The 17,920-nt window shown below is 42.4% G+C and overlaps 1 protein-coding gene across 1 annotated transcript in view; it reads left to right on the top strand.

The window, feature by feature from the left end:
• The window catches only part of Kdm3 (Lysine demethylase 3), a 315,578-nt gene that overhangs the window by 187,151 nt on the left and 110,507 nt on the right, over positions 1–17,920 (top strand). The window contains 1 exon segment of the mRNA XM_085484998.1: positions 7,229–9,440. Within this exon segment, the coding sequence (XP_085341124.1) occupies positions 7,229–9,440 (2,212 nt within the window).

The following is a 17,920-nucleotide window of genomic DNA, read 5'->3' as shown; positions in this document are numbered from 1 at the left end:
GGTAAACGATAGGAATACTCTAAGAACACTTTGCACGTGTACACAAAAAGTCATTTAAAGTATCATATGGAAAGCACGGATCGATGGATCGCTCCCGATCTTTCCAGCTCGTCGATTCCAGACGACAATACTTGCGAGCGATCGGTCGTGCGAGACGAAGCGCGATATCGATATTATCGAGAGCACGTACACAATCGGTGCACAAAGAACGTACGTTTCTATTACTTCCTCCATTCTCTCTCTTTCTCCCTCTCTTTTCTCCTCCTCTCTAAATCGGGCGCAATCAATCTCGATTTATCGCTCTATTACTATCGTGCGTGTTGTCTGTCGAAGCGCACAAACGAACTCACGTCGACCGATGATGACATGTCATTTTAAAGTAAATGCATTATATACGGTCTCTCGCAATTTCACGGTCTATCCACTAAAGTCGATTGGATTAGCGAAAGTCGAAAGAAAATGTTTATTCAGTCAAACAGTATAATCAAATAGTGAGTTATCTTTATATACAAAAGATGAGGAATATATTATATTCCCACTTGAATTGAGTCACGATATGTGATTGGCTGGAACAATATTGGTATTTCACCGATCGAAAGAAATCGAATTCGCTCGCCACAGCTCGACCCAGTTCGGCAACATTTTAGAGATGTGCCCCTTTAATTCGAACAGACGGAAATATCGCATTGCTCTTCGAGATAAATCGTCGATCGAGTATCAATTAATTTTCGTTTAATCGTAACACGTCATATGCCGCAATAATACTTGAATATTGACCTCGAGTATCTTGATTATATGATATTATAATGATTACGTGTTTTACAGAAAATTATCAATTGTAAATACCTACTTGCTTATTAATAGAGCTGTCAACATGTTTACTATGTTCATGTGCGCATGTTAGTAAATGATAATGTAGATTATGTTAGTATAAATGATAATGTAGATACCATAATGTGGGTTGGGCGAGATAAAGAAACGATTCTGTTCTCGGTTTTCTCGCGATCGTAAAGTGTCCCAAGGTTGCATTACAACAGCTGCGATCGTGTCTCTTATATAAGTATGTTTGACAAGAATATAAAGCAATCCAAAGCCAAATCGTCGTGCGAGTTTATCTTTCAGTTAGTGAAATTTATTCTAGTAGTATCAAGACACGGACGTCATTCTGACAGGGCACATTTACAATTTTTTATGTACCGTTTAATTTGCATGAATCGTGATTTTGTTCAAAACCTTGGGATATTTCGGAGAAATTATATTTTGAGACGATGACATTTTCCGTCACAATGAAATCTCGACACTCTCGTGCCACTTCTTTAATTTCTTCGACCTCGAAGACCAAACGGAGCGGACTTTATTTTCGAAAGCGATTTTTCTCTTAAGATGAGTAAGAGATTGTGATTAAATATAATAAGTACTATAATTGTATACCGTTTTTAAAAAAGTTTTCTTATTATCTAATAAATGATTATTAGACGCGAAAAATATTTTTACAGGGTATATTAAAATTTTATTTTACTTTATTATGACGTTCGAAGATGTCGCGTATCCGTTCGCGCTTAACGTACCGTGTCTAAATCTCGCCAGCTGTATCCAACTTCCGTCAGGATCGACATTGTGAGTAAATTAGGTGGGCTTGACGCCACGCGTCTTTGTATAGGGGTCTGATAGTTTCAGAAGCCAAAGATTAAGAAGAAAACCGAGAGAAAGAAAGAGACAGGAAGGCTTGGCGGTACGCCAAAGTTTTTATTTCTGCTGGCTCATTCGATCTCTTTACGTTCACCCCGAATCCCGGATCCTCAATCCCCATTCGTCGCCATTTTTCCTCATCTCCGCGACCTCGTGGCGCGAGATTTATCTCTCCTTTTCTGCCTTCGTATCTGTCCTTCCGTTTCGCTTTGCATTCCGCGATGTTGGAAATAAATTTATCAACAAACGGGGCGAAAATGCGGGAGATCTTGGTTCATAGCATCACCGTAGAGAGCATCGGCAGAAATAGCAGTTCCGAAAATAAGCGTGGAAGACGAGACGCGTCTCTTCGAGGAGACACACGGATCTTTGCGCGACCGCGAATTAACTCGTTGGCCAATTCCTTCATTCACTCGTATCGCCTTTCGGCAATCGAAGGGATACAATTATCAATTTTGTAATTAAAGTTGTTGGGGTATCATTTTTTCACAAATTTTGTCAGTTTGTGAAATTTGACAATTTTTTTGGAAAATCACACTAATATTCAAATATAAATAGGTAAATATATCCTAATTTAGGATACGAGTAATAATTATACGAATGCAAACAGATAAATCTATATCGTGTAATTAACTTTAATGAAGTATTTAGTTCACCGTGAAACTATGCGATTCTCCTTCGCAAACATTGCGTCGCCCTTTGATATCTGCGTATGTATTAACTGCCCTATGTAATTCATTACATAGGGTAGTTAATACAGGCGCATGCCCCGTATGCAACGGCATTATTTGGTTTTCCCCCAAATGCGCTTAATTGATCAACTCGATTATCCAAAGTACCGTATTAGTTAAATCAGTTATTACATATATAATATAATTTTGTGCGACGACATTTTATTGCTTTCTGTACTCTGTTGCATATTAAAATCCGAGATCTAAATTACAATTCGGAATGATAATATGAGTTTTGCGGTATGTATATTTTTTTTTTACATTTTGCGATCAACGGCAATCTTGACAATTGCGCAGCGATCCGATTAACATACGCATAAAACTTTGTATTCATGCCGCGTATTTAGCGATTGTCTAATTCTATCCATTATTCATGCGAAGTTCGCATGCGAGATATTGCGCGAATGGGATGCGGTACGTTAAGCGCTTAACATCCGGGATCTGTACCAGAAAATTTGAGGAACCGTTAGAAACAAGTTAGTAAAACGGATGTAAAATTCAGTATTATAAAAGTTACGAATGGAAGAACGCGAATAAATGATAAAGCGATTTAAAGTTATCTGTTTAAATAATTAATTGATAGTCTAGAAGTTTAAATGAAACAGAATTTAGGTATACCTTTATTCATCGAGAGAAGTTATTTCTCGCGAATAAAAAATTATCTCTCTGTGTTTAAAAATAATAATTTACCGCATTTATTATTCACTCAATCTCTAATAAATAACGACATACTTTTCTCTCTCGTCCTTTTTCCGTAAATAGATAGGTATGTAGGTAATGCAAAGCTTCGAGAGGCAATAGAGTGGATGGCAGTGACTGATACCTGCGTTGAAACTAATGGCACACAGAATGCGGATTCGACATAACGCAGTCGATGTGCGAGAGAAAGGGCTTTGGCAAGAACCGGAGAAAGGCGAGAGAAAGGGAAGGGTGATGATGTTTTGTTAAAGGCGGAGAGAGAGAGAGAGAGAGAAGAGAGAGAGAGAGAGAGAGAGAGAGAGAGAGAGAGCTCGAAGACCCTACCTGCCCGCTTGTCTGCACGGGGCGTTGATTTTGACAAAGGTTTAAATGCCTAGCAAGGCAGCCCAAGCATTCTAATTCCACACCCCTGTAACTCGGGGTATGCTGACGATGCCTATCAAACTAGGGATGCACCATTGTCCCTCGTGACAAAGAGCATCAGCACCGGCGTAGGAGTTGTTTTTCACACGACCGGCCCTTTTGAAGGGTCATGCGCTTTTAAAGCCCTCCACTCTTTCCACGCGGCCGAGCGGGATGCAAGGTCATGTAAACAGCTCTCGATCATGGAGATTGGAGATTTTCTCTCGCAAGAGAGATACGCGCGTCGATTGATACGATTCGCTTTAGCGAATTTTTTGAAGTGTAAAATAATTAGCATTTTTTTAGTCGCACGCGCATACACTTAATCGATTATCTTTACTTGAGGTCGCATAAAGATAATTCTAATAGTAGAACAATTAAACATAATTATTTATGAATTTCTCAAAATTTATTTATGCATCATATAAATATATATATATATAAATTTTTTAATAAAGTTATTGTTATAAATTTTTTGATTTTTTATCGGTACGTGAAACTCGTGACAAAATATCTCGTTTTCGTTTCATCATACTTGTTTTAATGGACAAAAGCAATTTGTCATGCTCTCGTACGCACGACGATAAGAATTTACATGCAAATAAAGCGCACGTGCAGGTCTTACATAATGCAACATGCTGCGAGAAAACAATTCAGTGACTAACATTACACTCTACATTTGCTAGTATAAGAGTGTTTTTTCGTTGTTCGATATAAATATCTAATCTGTGTCATATACCTACATACAAACAGTACTATTTATCAATATAATGTAATCTCGTAATGTTTTTGCAAAATAATAGTTGCATGTTAATAACCTGGTTATCGCATATTCCGAGAATCATAAGATAATTCTAACGTGTCTCGGTCTCGATCTATGACGTTATCGTATTTAAATGTAAATGCGCGTGTCCATTATGTAATTGTCATTTTACGACAGATATACAAGAATATGTTTCGAAAAAATGAGAATATTATAGAGAAATAAAAATGCATGTCGCTGACCCTACATATATATTTTTTTATAACGCATTCTCTACTTTAGCCGCATAATCCTTCTTTTCGATATTCTGATGGGAGAATTCTTGAGAAGAAGGAATCCTCTTACTTTCCTTTAGAATTTCACTACCGGGATTATCCACTTTCCTCCATTCCGGCACTTGATTTCGCGAAAGCGTTGCGAACCGTTAAATATTTTTCGAAAAAATAACACTGCATACAGTGTGCTAAAGAAAGATGTTTATAGAAATGTCACTTGCAATCAATCATAAAAAGGTAGATATTTGCAAATTTGTTTTCGCACGATGCATTTTTACAAAGATCACGCAATCTAAACATAAATCACTAACAATAAGTTATCAATCCGTCATATATTCTGTCGCTTAATCTTGTCTCGTTCGTGTGAATTATTTTTTCTATTTTTTCATCTACCGTATGAAAAAGAATTCATATCTTACGAGATATAAAAAGGAACACACGCCTTAATCTAATCGTGTGTAATCTAATTGTGCAATATCTTGTTTACCATCAGTCGCGCGTTCTGTCGAACGTTAATGGGACAGCGGATAATCGCATCTTCGAAAATAACAGCCACATGCGGCGGAACAACAATAGCGCGAAACAAAAACCGTGATCACTGTTCAATTACGCGCGATATAATGCACGCCGCAGCCGTGCAACGACAGAACGACAAACCGCAGTCGCTAGGAAACGGGATGCGCGCAGCGTGCGTCGTGCCTCGTTGCACGCACATCCGTGTGTGTGCGCGTAAACGTATCGGATAAATGCACCCCACGTATGCATTGGCCGGTGTTGGAGTAACTCTCCCCCTCCGGGTAATAACAGTAAATCCCGAGTAATAAATCCCTCTCTTGTATCTTCCTTCCCCGCTCCTTCTCTCTGCTCGTCTGCCTGCATACACGTGTGTGCGTGCTTATGCATCGTGTCCCTTCCTCTACCTGTCCACCTCTCCATTCCCAGCTAGTCGCTCTCTCTCTCTCTCTCTCTCTCTCTTTCTCGTGCGCATATACATGTATATATACAGGAGCATGCATTTCTATCGCTCGCCTCTCCTCGGGATGGATATATATGTGTATGACGTGCATTGTTGCAAATTGCTCCCATGCTAACGGCCATGTTCCTACTGGGTTAATCGAAGACCCCCTTGAACTCCCTTGAACCCGGTTGCCGGATTGACGCGACGGGAGCCGGAAACCCGGTTGAATTGCCGCACGATTCCTCGGATGTAATGATGCTCCTTCTTGATGGCTTTCGATCGAGGTCAGGGAGGAGATTTATTACCGCGATTGATAATATATTACCGCTTTACCGAGCTTGCTAGCTTCCGAAACATCTGGGATGATAATATATACGATCGCACGTTAATAACGAGATCTGGTCTAATAAATTACGTAACGATATTTAACATTAAACCAATAACAATCCTTTAACTTACGGTTATTACGGCGATCATTAGCGATTCGATCGATGGTCATCATCGTGTTATGATTTATTTTAATGTGTCGAAACTTGAAATATTTTATAAAGAATTGTTAATTAGAGGATAAGAATATTTTTGGATTATTATATATATGAGAAAACGTCCAAGTCTTTGCTTACTGCATTTTTTAAAAATATACATGTAATTTAAAAATCTGAAGACTTATTGACTTTTCTGTCGAACTTACAACTTTATATAGAATTTTGACAGACGAATGACTCGCGAAAGAATATACAAAAATTGATGTATTGAATTATGTGATGAATGCCAAGCAGGGGTGGAATGGGGGCGGAGGGGGATTGTACAAGGTTGCTTTATATAGCGTCCTAGGGTTACCGAGTTATGCGAATCACTGATTGCGCACATCAAAGGGATTACCTCGGTAAATCAGCTCCATCATCCCTCTGAACGGTGAACAGCCGATGCACCGGACAGCTGTAGGGATCGATCGGTCGCTCGCCACAATTATGCGGTCCGATCAAGGATATCGGGATAACCTTCGTGCGCAGGGATATCGAGTGCGCGATAATCTACCATCGATAATTTCAATAATTAGCGGCTACGCGGCTCGTTCGCCGATCTGCGACGGCTCTTTACGCATCTAATCAGCAACTTCCGTCACGTAATATCTGGAATTAGATACGTAAATGTTCGGGAATCCTTGAATGCGGTTAAATGAAAAAAAAAAATTCGAATTGCGCGCGATGCTAATTTATTGTAAGATTACACGCGATGAAAATCGTTAATGCTCTTTTAAAAACTTCCGTGTTAAAGGTCACTTCTCTCGTTACGTCCAGCTGTGAAGTCACGTACGGCGCTGCTGTAAAGTTGAAATAATATACGGTTATCGTATAAAAGTTTATTGTACTATTATATAGCACACTCTCACTATTACAAAAGTAGAGCATAAAGTGAAAGAAGTTGCATTAAAGCTGCGTTAACAATTCGCTATTCTTTCCCGCATTATAGTTTTACTAATACGACATAGATGTAGGAGAAAATAAGTTTAGATAATATTTTTTAAACGTATCAACTATATATATATATATATATTTTTTTTTTAAACAACATTTTTTCGCGACAATATAATATGAATTCGATAAATTAACTATATCATATATATTTTTTAAACGAGTTTTACTTGCTAATTCAATTTCGTCTTTTAATGTTCATTCGCGTCACACGTAGTTTATCTCTCGTGTTTCAGAGAAGAATAACGTCCGTAACAACCGACGTCGACGCGTGAGCGAAGGTGCTAGTCGCGAGAAGACCGAAAAGGATTCGACAGAAGCGGCGTTATCCACGCGGCAACAGGAAGATCGAGAGAATAAAGGTCCGCCGTCGGGCAAAGTTGGCAATCGTGTAGCACGACCGGTGTTGGAAGAGGCGAACAGTGCGTCCGGAAGCGCCTCGAAGCTACGAAGACGCGGCGCCGCGGTAAAGAGTCCGACCGCCGACCATCAGGCTCCGGTACAGAATCAGAGACCGGTGCGAAGAAGACCGAGGCCAGGGAGCGGCCAAGAGGTCAAGCCAGGCGCGGAGGAAGAGTCCGCGGAGCACCATCGTACCGGAAGTGGCGCGAGAGCCGACAAGGCCGACGAGCGTCTCGGTAGCAGATCCGAGGAAGAGGAGGAAGAGGAAGAGGAAGAGGAAGAGCGATCTCTCGAAAGGGAGAATGCTGAGAGTCCGGAACGTTGCGATCCATTGACTAAGCGGCTAAGAACAAGCCCCGTCGGCAGAAAGCTCCGATCTGAGAGTAGTAAGGGCAAAAACTCCGAGGAAGCTGCAGCGGATCGGGCCGGGAAGGTGGTGGTGGAGGAAGACGACAACGACGACGACGCCGAAGCTGGTGCGAAAAAACACGACGGGGCTGAGAAGAAGGTCGACAAGCTCGAGGAGAACGAGGAGAGCCAATCCAGAGAACGGGACAGAGAACCCGAGCCGCCACCTCCGGATAAAGTCGATCCTGGGGGTAGTCCAGCTTCCAAGGAACAACAGTCGGGTAACAAGTCGGAATCAAGAAAGGACGCAGTCGATCGAGATAAGATCGGCGAGTGCAAGGAACAACGACAACAACAGCAACAGCAGCCACCGCAGTTACTCGTGAATGGATTGCACGTCGATTCGCCGCTGGTCAGCGATAAGACGAATGTCATCCGCGAGGACAGCCCGTCGCTGCTGAAGTCGACGACACGATCTAAGGCAAAGGGTTTTGAAGAGGACGGAGAGGACGCAGCGGCAGCGGCGGAAGACGAACGCGACGAGAACGCGAGCGAGGAAGAGGTGGGCTCGCAACGATCGCGCCGTACGGAGCTGACCACCGAGTTAGGCACGGAGGATAGCGTGGGTAGCGTCGGCGGCGCGAGGGCGGCCAGCGTCGAATCGGTCGTCGAACTGCTGGAATCGAGTAGTCAGGACTCAGGCTCCGTGCTGGAGAGGCTGAGTCCGCTTAGTAGCAGCGGCGGCGGCGGCCCCGGCAGGCAGAGCAGCCTGCTCCTGGAACAGCAGCGGGAGCAGGAGCGAAGTCGGCACAACGAGAGCCCGGTCATCCTTGCCGAGAGACTGAACAAGCCGCCACCGCCGATTGCCGGTCACCATCACCATCACCATCATCATCTGCAGTCGTATCATCAGCCGCATCACCAGCAACAGCAACAGTATCATCATCACCACCAACACCAGCAGCACCATCAACAGCGGTATTCCGCTAGCAGTCCAGTGATTCACCATCACCACCAGCAGCAGCAGCAACCACCGCCGCCGCCGCAGCATCATCACCATCAGTTAACGAGCAGCTCGCATCAACACCATCACCATCCCGCCGCTCACTTGACCCCGTCGAGCCTCCTCGAGGTGCAACAACAGTCTCACACATCGAGGGGTGGCGATGAGGCCGGCGGCGGCCTCATGGAGGTGGAGGCCGGGGCCGGTATACCTGGTGCAGGCGTACTCGCTGGGGTGTCCGCGTCGGTCGGCGGCATACGGACGTCGGGAAACAGCAGCAACAGCAGCGTCGCCGGCACTTACGGCGACAGCGGCTCGGACAGTGGGGTAAGCTCGCTGAGAAGCGCCGGCTCCGGTGACGAGAGAAGCGGCAGCAGGAGCTCGGCGCTCAGCGTCGAGGAGACGACGTCGTCCTCGGCACCATCAGCAGCGGCGATAGCCACAGCCGCCGCCCCGGCCAGAGTCTGGCACGTGCAGAGCATCCAACATACGGCTCTGCTGATGGCGCATCCCCAGGGCGCCCCGAACGCCCCCGCCAATTCCGCGGGCACGGCGCCGCCCGGCTACACTCCGGAGATGATCTGGAGGCCTATCTCGTCCAGGGCCTACCCGCCGTTGTCGCACACTCTCCTGGCGCCGCAACCACCCAGTCCGGAGGAGCTGCTCGAGAGGGACCGTCACGAGAGGATGCTACGGTGAGTCACGTTTTGCTTTGCTTGCCAAAAAATTGATGAATTAATGAGAAAAATTGCCTTTCAAATTCACTTTTTTTTTTTTTACATTTTTTACGAAAATTTATCAATGGAATCGTTTAAAATGAAAAAGTGGATTTTTATTTCTTTAAAGGAATGAACAATTATTAACGATATTTATAATATTCGATATTACATGGAAATGGATTGTTTTAAATTCATCTCAATTCATTTTTCTATTTTCTTTTTATTTCGGGTTAAGGATAATTAATTCTTCCCGAGTGCGCGATACAAAATGCTTGAGAATTTACGCGAATCGAAAGTAAGATCCGTGCCTCGATAAACGGCGCCGTAAAAGGCGTTTGACGTTTTATTGCGTCTGCTATAATCAGCCCGGTCAATTGATAGTTGCAACGCGATATGCAACGACGATAAAAACTTTATCCATCTCGACTATTTTTCCGCTCGACTACGCGCGCCATCAATAGTGCTGGCGCATGCACGGGCGGTTTCAAGTACGCACACAATAACAATGCATTAAACTATGATATCGTGACTATACGTTATGCCAATAATCTTGTCCAACAATAAGCCTTAATCACTTTTTCTCCGACTCGTGTCGTTCGTCGCGATCTGCTACGAGATCGCGTCTACTTATCGCGATTTCTTTTTCCCTCTCAGTTAATCGCCTCATACCTCGTCGATAACCTCGACATAAAACGTATGTTTGTCAATGACACTTTGATTCAATATTAGAAACAATATTGCGAGTCATGTCTCGCATTCGTGATTTTTTAAAAATTCTCTTCCGAAATAAGCATAATTCGTCCGGGCATAATAAAAACGTCCAACTGACCGGTGGATTCGCGAGGAAATGAGACTGTCGTGGAAGTGGATGACCGACCGCTGAAGCAGCTGCATTTGGCTGCTTTCTCGCCGTCACTTCTAGCCATCGGGCTCTCTTTGTTCGATCCTCGCGTGACTACGTCAAAGCGTATTATACGCGTACATATACACGTACATTCGCCATTCTCGTTTTTCCGTGTGCGCGGAGAGAAAAGAGGATAGTCACAAAGTGAGACGCGCTTGAGGAAAGAGGTAGACGGCTTCTCGTCGGCCAACGTCGCGCGCGCACGCGCACGCGCGTGTGTGTATTTGCATGCGTTTCCGGGCGCCAGCTGCGAGTCGCTCCTCCGACTTCCGGCGGATTATCGCGATAGAGCTCGGCCGAGGCTCGTTTGAGTAATCGAGTCATCATTCGCTCGGCACGCCGACAACGAGGCGGTGACCCGAAACCGTCGCTCTTCGGCTCGTATAAATAAACCGGTGGGACACTTACCAACACTCACTTACACCGACGACACCGTCGTTGATCGGCACGTGTCGATGACCCTGCCAGTCTTGCTTGACCTCGCCGAAGGCCGTCCGCCAAAACTTTCGGTGTCGCTTCGATGCGATTTCGATTATACTCTGTCGCAAGTTTATTCTGAAAAATTAATAGAAAGTGAAACTGATAATTATCTCAATATTTAATGATCGAATCAGATTTAAATTTCTGAGTTTTTTTTTAATATTTGAAGAATTTTTTTTATCTCGTAGCAGAAAGTCTGCTGGATACTTTTTACATAGTTATTACAATCGATAAATTTTTCTTTCGAACGGTTCCATTTTACAGTTATCCGCAGTTAAAGTTTGACGCCTAAGAAGTTATTTCTAAAAGCGTAAAACTTTTATATGCTTTTTCCGAGTGGAAACAAAGAAAACTTGGTCGGCCATGACTTTACGTCTGTCAATGATCACATATCTGTTTCATTTAGCGAGGTATTGATTGAAACAAGTGGCGTGTAAATCCTATGCTAAAGTTATGAAAGTTTCAAAGTGACTGTAAACTTTAGATTATGAATAATTTAAATATAGAGCCGTTATCGTGTGACAAGATTATTTCCACAAATAGAAAAAAAACCTATATCGATATCTTGACATTTTGAATAAAAAAATCATCTGACAGAATTTGCGTTCTTAAAAAAAGATTGTCATATTTTGACGCGATATGAGCATCGTTTTTATCTTTATAAAAATGACATCGGATGTCATGTATTTTTTAAATATCTTGTGGATCAATTCTTTTTTTTCTCTATAATATTTTCTTGTTCGTCAGATTTTTTACAAATGATTAAGGGAGAATCTAGCGTCTCTTTTTCTCTCGACTGCTTTTAACGCGTCACTAAAGTTAATCCTCATAACAAATCCATCGACCTGACCCACGCGACGAGTTCAACAAGCATTTAGGTAGGGATAATTAATAGTTCGTGAACCGGGAGAGCGTGACTGAGATATTAAAGTTCCTCTCGAGAGAGGCCAGGCGGAAAAAGGTGGCGCGGGAGGGTTTAGGTTGGCAAGCTAGACGACGATGATGACCTCCTACAACGTCTGTCGTTGCCGAGAGGACGTACGACGACTTGACAATAATTGCTTTCCATTTACGTCAAAACTCAGATAAATCTCACTTCTATCTTTCTTCAACATTCATGTTCAAGAAAGACAAAAGTAAGATTTATCTGAATTTTGATGTAAATGGAAAGCAACTAATATGTAACATTAAGTTGATGTCAAGTCTCTCTAAATATCATTCCTGAATATTTTGACGACGTTGGATTTTGATTACGACGAATATTTTTTTCGGATATTTTTACGAATGTTTTATTTCGAGTAAATTAGAGAAAAACGTATGTATTCAGTCGTCTCATTATATCGTATTTGTTCGCGTGGGCAGATGTGTGCCTAAATTAATCTTCAACTTATTTATCGTCGTGCAAAATATTCATACATGTATCCCATGATGTAAAGAAATAGATTTTTATCGCCAACATCCGGTCTATAATAGTGCAGAAGGAAATAATAAAAATCCCGCGCGCGCGCACGTATTAAATTCTTGCTAAAAATTATAGAATATATTAAAAATACATAGATTAGCAAGACTGATGAGGTATCGATAAATAAAACTTTGTATAAAATTCCTCTCAAATTTCGTTGTTGAAAAAATAATATTTACCTTACGCTTTTTTATCGCACAACAATTCCTAATAATTCTTTTTCTCGTATATAACAATAATATGATATTTAAAATCGAGAACGTGCACGAATCGCGGCGAATTTATATTCCGCGGGAATTAGACCGATTAAATTGGAAGCAACAGTTTGTCGGCAGACAAATTAATCGTATCCCTCGAGATATTTTCAAGGCCAAAGCCGTCCGATAGCATCCGCGGGCGTTCACGATTTTCTATCTCTCTCTCTCTCTCTCATCGAGAGGAACAAGCGGATCCGCACGAAGGGGAGTGTAGCAAAAAGAAGGAAAGCGGTGAGAGAGTTACCCTAATGACCATCGGTGTAGCGACGAAGGTTAACTATCGCGGCCCATCCCTCGGCGATCGATATCCCACGTTATTGTGCGCGCCTCATCTTCTCTCTCTTCTGGGATCCCGCCGGAGCCGGTGGCACTCGATCACGAGGTATTAAAGCCTGATTGATCGATGCATCGTTTTTCTGCTCAATCTCGCTCTCGGCGATGAGTCACGCGAGACTTGAAACGCGCTCCCGAATACAAAGGTATATGGTTGAAATTAATCGTGCGCGGATGAAATTATTCTCGTTCCGAGAAAGAATGTCGGCAGCGCAGCTCCGTTCGCTCTGGGAAATTAGTTAACAAAAGATTTCATCAAAGAGTTCGCGTTTAATTATGTTTGCGGAATATTTATTCGAAAATTATATAACGTTAGATCGCGAACAAAGGAGAAAAGATGTAAACAAAATTCGCAGTCTTTTTTCCTCTCGTAAAATAATCTCGCCGGCTAAAGAAGCAAAACCGCGTTTTATATAGTTACACAATAATAATGTTGCGAGCTAACGTCGCGTATTAACGAAGCTGGACGAGTTATCGGTCTTCGCTTTGTGAAAGCTGACGGCAAATTAAACAGCAAATTTACTCGGGATATCGATGAGGGATGTTGTTACGGAGTTAGCCGGGAGAAGTAATCGCTCGTTACCGTATAACGAACAGGTGAAATTGGAAACTCGATAAAGCGGAGATACGGATCGGCTGCGATCGGTTATTCGCACGAGACGTCGTGGAATGCGACGCTGCGCTGCTGCATTTGCCGATATCACGCGACCCTCGGCCACGTTTCGAGTCTTGAAACTTCCTGGAATTTCCTGCAACATCGCCGTGACGATTACTTCCCGGAGACACGCGTTCATATACCTACGCTCCTTTCGATGCTCCTCTTTATGTTGCGCGATAACGGAATAACAGTTCCGGTGAGATTACCGTTTCAGAATGCAAATCAGATTAATCTAGCCATCTTGATTTTTTCTTTATCAAGATCGATGTCTTAATGACTTGCCTAAGTGGACCATTGATTAATTGGTACACCGATTCAACTAATTGGGGCAATTTGCATGAAAGGCAATTGTTCTAGCGCTGCGATTTAAGTAAAAATTTCGTAAAAATGAAATATTACCCAAACACTATTGGCTCTTTGATTTGCAAAAATGCATTTCGAACCAGTTGTAGCTCGATACTTGGAAACATCCTATTCTTGCGCCGCATCCTCGCATAATCATTGCGTCTTTCGCCACCCTTGCTGCCAAAACTTGTTGTTTTGCTCTTTTTGTCCCGCGAAGACGAGACCCTAGTGGACATCTCGCGCTGTTATTCTGCTCCAAATGCGTTCAATTACGTGCTCTCTCTCTCTCTCTCTTCTTCGTGTAACGACCGCGATTTAACGCTTATGCAAACCCAACCTCTGCGAGAGAAGTAATCGACTGGCTGAAACTGGCATCAGAAACTGGCATTTGGGCACAAGGTCACGCGCACAACCTCTTTTTATCTCTCAAATACCTCACCTCTCCTTCTCATCCTCCCGCACTTTTTCTCTCCGTCTCACGTTCTCTCGGTCCCGTCCCTCCTTCCTTCTGCTCTTTAACCTTCTCCCTCCCCTGTGTGGCCTCGTCCGAGACCGTTTGTTAACCGGTACGAGCAGGGAGGAGAAAAGAACCGAGTAGAAATGCATGCGGCAGGAAGCTGTAAAAATATATGTACCTGGGCGCTCAACGACTCGTTCGCGTGTCCGCATCACAATATCGTCTAACAGGATAATGGGGGAGTAGATATACCTACCCCAACTGCGAAGTCATAAATAGCAGATCAAAATGATTAAAGAGTAATAGAGTAGATGCCCTGGACGTGGACTTTAAAAATGGTTGTCAAATGTATTTCAATTTGTTTTATTCGAAAATATTTCACTGTTTTCGAATGAATTTTTCATCGCTTGTATACAGCATTATTTTTGATCAATTTATGCCAACTGACATCTCTTGCAACTGATGAGTACCAAAAAATCTTTATCGCGAGCAATTAAATCGTCGCTTGTAGCTTTTTAAAAATAACCAGATAGTCTCGTATCTCTGGAATGTATGGCTCTCTCGTAAAAACCGCCTTCCATTATCCGTCACCGATTTATCTCGAGGACAATGCTTGTCGCTTTTGCGGTCACACTCGGGTAACTGTGTTCACCGAAGGTGCGTAAAACACGTTTACTAGAGGAAATAAATCGCGCCGGTGCCTTTAACTCGTCCGGATTACGTCACGCGACTCTGAATCACCCCTGGATATCTCGCGGTTCACCCAGTTTTATCGCCGAATCGAAAGTCTCGTTTTATTCGCGACATATCACGCGCTCGTCGTTCAAGGCCATCGTGCATGTCGTCGTATGCGAACGTCTCCCTCTACGGTTTTCGTAATTAATCCTATTGTGCACCGCTCGATTTTATCTTATCTCACCGTTGTACAATTAAAACGTGGCGACGTAAGAGAAATGTGAACGAGAAAAATATTACGACATAAGAAATTGCTTAGATCTATTTTTAGTAAAACAAATGATAACATTGCTATCTCGAAATACATACATTTTTACAATTTACATTATCACATCACGTGAACTTAAATATAATATTACGACATTAAATTTTACAATTTATATTACTATAAATGATATGCAATCAGAAACATTCTGCGCTCTTAGATCGAAATATTTAAGATTATCAATCTACAATAAGCTCTTCTCCAATGTACCGAAATCCGATGTATCTCGTAATGAATGGAGCGTAAAGCATAGGAGACATCTCGTAAATTGATGAATCGATTAATCGGAACGACGTCGCGCGTACTTGTTCCGCCTCGATCGGAATGCAACCGACGCCGTTTCTCGAGCATCGTCGTTCATCTCGAGCCGATCGACGCGGGACCAACACGGACGACCAATTTATCTCGAGGTCATCGCGTTATCTTCTCACCGGGGGCGCGCGTTTCGAGTAGGCGAGGTACGGGCAATGATCACTGTTCATTATGCAGTTCACGTGGCACACGTCCATCAGTTCGCAGCCAGTTTACACGCCCGTCACGCACGCACACGCGCGCGCACTCGGAATCTGTTCGTCTATGTACGATAAATATACGCACGTCCTCCTCCTATCTTCTGATATCTCCTCTCTCCCCTTCCGCCGTTATCTACAACGGCGTGAAGATTAGAATTCGCGTCTCGCTTCGAGATATCGCCTTGGGGAGTGACGGCCACTCGAGGTCGCTATAAGGCATGTGATGTGAGCATTTTTCTCGAAAGACTCGCGAGCGGAATTTTTCCCTCTTAAAAATTTCTTTCCCAGGGATTTTCATATTTTTTTATCTCTTCTTCGTTATACGTGAAATTTTTATACTTAATATGATGGACAATAATAATAAATTTATTTAGCGAAGACAGAGAACTTAATAATTTGATATCAACAGACTTATTAAAATGGATATTTTAATTAAAATTTATAAAGGCAGCATCTCAATCAATTTTTCAGGATACAAAATAATCTTATATCTTGTATCTGCAAATTTTTCCTAAATCGCGAGTCCTTTAAAATCTCTGACGCCTATGTGTCTCATTATTCGCTCTCGCGGATACACTCATGAGTTCGCAAACGTATACATTATCGGACACATACGTTCGTGCATTAGTCTCGTGTTATGTATTACACCATCCGGAGTGAACTGGCTTTCCAGGCGGGATTCGCGTACACGCGTGTTCGCACGCAAGGATCGAGCGAGCGAGCGTGGGTTGTGCTAACAGTAAATCCACCACGAAACCAGAGAGGAGACTTCGTAGGGTATACAAGATTATCGGGCAGGGAACAGGAGAAGAATGATGTAACTCTTCCGTCTGGCTTCTTCGATGTGTAATCGTTGAACACTTTGAGTATCCAAGGCCGAAGCTTCGTTTTATTCATCAATAATATTCTAATTATACCTTCTTGATAATCGTTTTTCTCTTTAGGCAATCTGAAAAGTGAGATACAAAATGATTTTTATTAGATGATTTTTTTCTAGCGTTCTTTTAGAGACACGCATTTACACAGTTTACACATTTGCCGCGAAATTAATTAATTGTGTAAAAATGATGATTAACCAAGTAGCTGTCATTGTTCACAATACACGAATGAACAGGACTATGTCGAATAGTGACACGTGAATGAAATAGCTTTCAGCTCTCGTTTTGTTCGATGCTGCAAAACGGCCGATTATTTCGCAAATTGCGAGCGGCATGTCCGTGACATCATAGAGCGTTCGGATTTTGCGTATCGATGGGCGGACGGCGCCCGGGGAAAATTTCGTGCATTTGTGGCGAACCGGCGATACCACCGGTACCGTCAAAGGGTCCAAACCAGACGCATACCGCGTGTTCGCGAATTGGCCGATTGATCGACAATGTGTCAGAAGGTGCTTTCTATATAGCGTATTGTCTATACAGGGATCCGTCTCGCCGGATGCGCTTTTAGCCGCAGGTTCTTTGACAAATTTGAAATCGATGTTAGCAGGTGCATGATGGAGGGTATCGTAATTTGCTTTGATTTTTTTCACTTTCGGGACTAAATGTTCCGACAGCCGTATCTCCAATTAACATTCTGTCAGGTTGGATTTTTAGTCGTAATTGGAAGCGGTTTTATTACGAATTTTAGTTTCAAGATCAATCATCAGAATTATTTAATTCAAGATAGATTGAAAAGTGAATCATCAATATTTTAAATTTTATCTTTATATAATATTAATATTACAGAGGTAATATTAATTTCTAGTCGTTCGTAAAGTTTTGAAGAGGGTATATAATTATTTATTACACAATATTATCACGTATTTTGTGATTGTGTTAAAAAGTTATTATGATTTATTATTAAAAATAATTATTCGATGGCCGGATCATTAAAGCAACTCGATTATTATTCAGAGTTATTTCACATTGGCGATTTTTTCCCATATCTAAAATTTATATTCGGTCGTAACACGTATTATAATTTATCGTAAAAAAACGTGCTAAAATTCGCAAAAGAATGTCGCAACGTGCATCGAATAAAGCGAATTAATGCGGCACAATTCCGAAAGG

Source organism: Nylanderia fulva, unplaced genomic scaffold (assembly GCF_048542155.1).
Source record: "Nylanderia fulva isolate GAGA-0341 unplaced genomic scaffold, ASM4854215v1 Scaffold33, whole genome shotgun sequence".
Classification (NCBI taxonomy): Eukaryota; Metazoa; Arthropoda; class Insecta; order Hymenoptera; family Formicidae; genus Nylanderia; species Nylanderia fulva.
The sequence above is the reverse complement of the archived record's forward strand: the minus strand, read 5'-3'. Positions and strand labels throughout refer to the sequence as shown.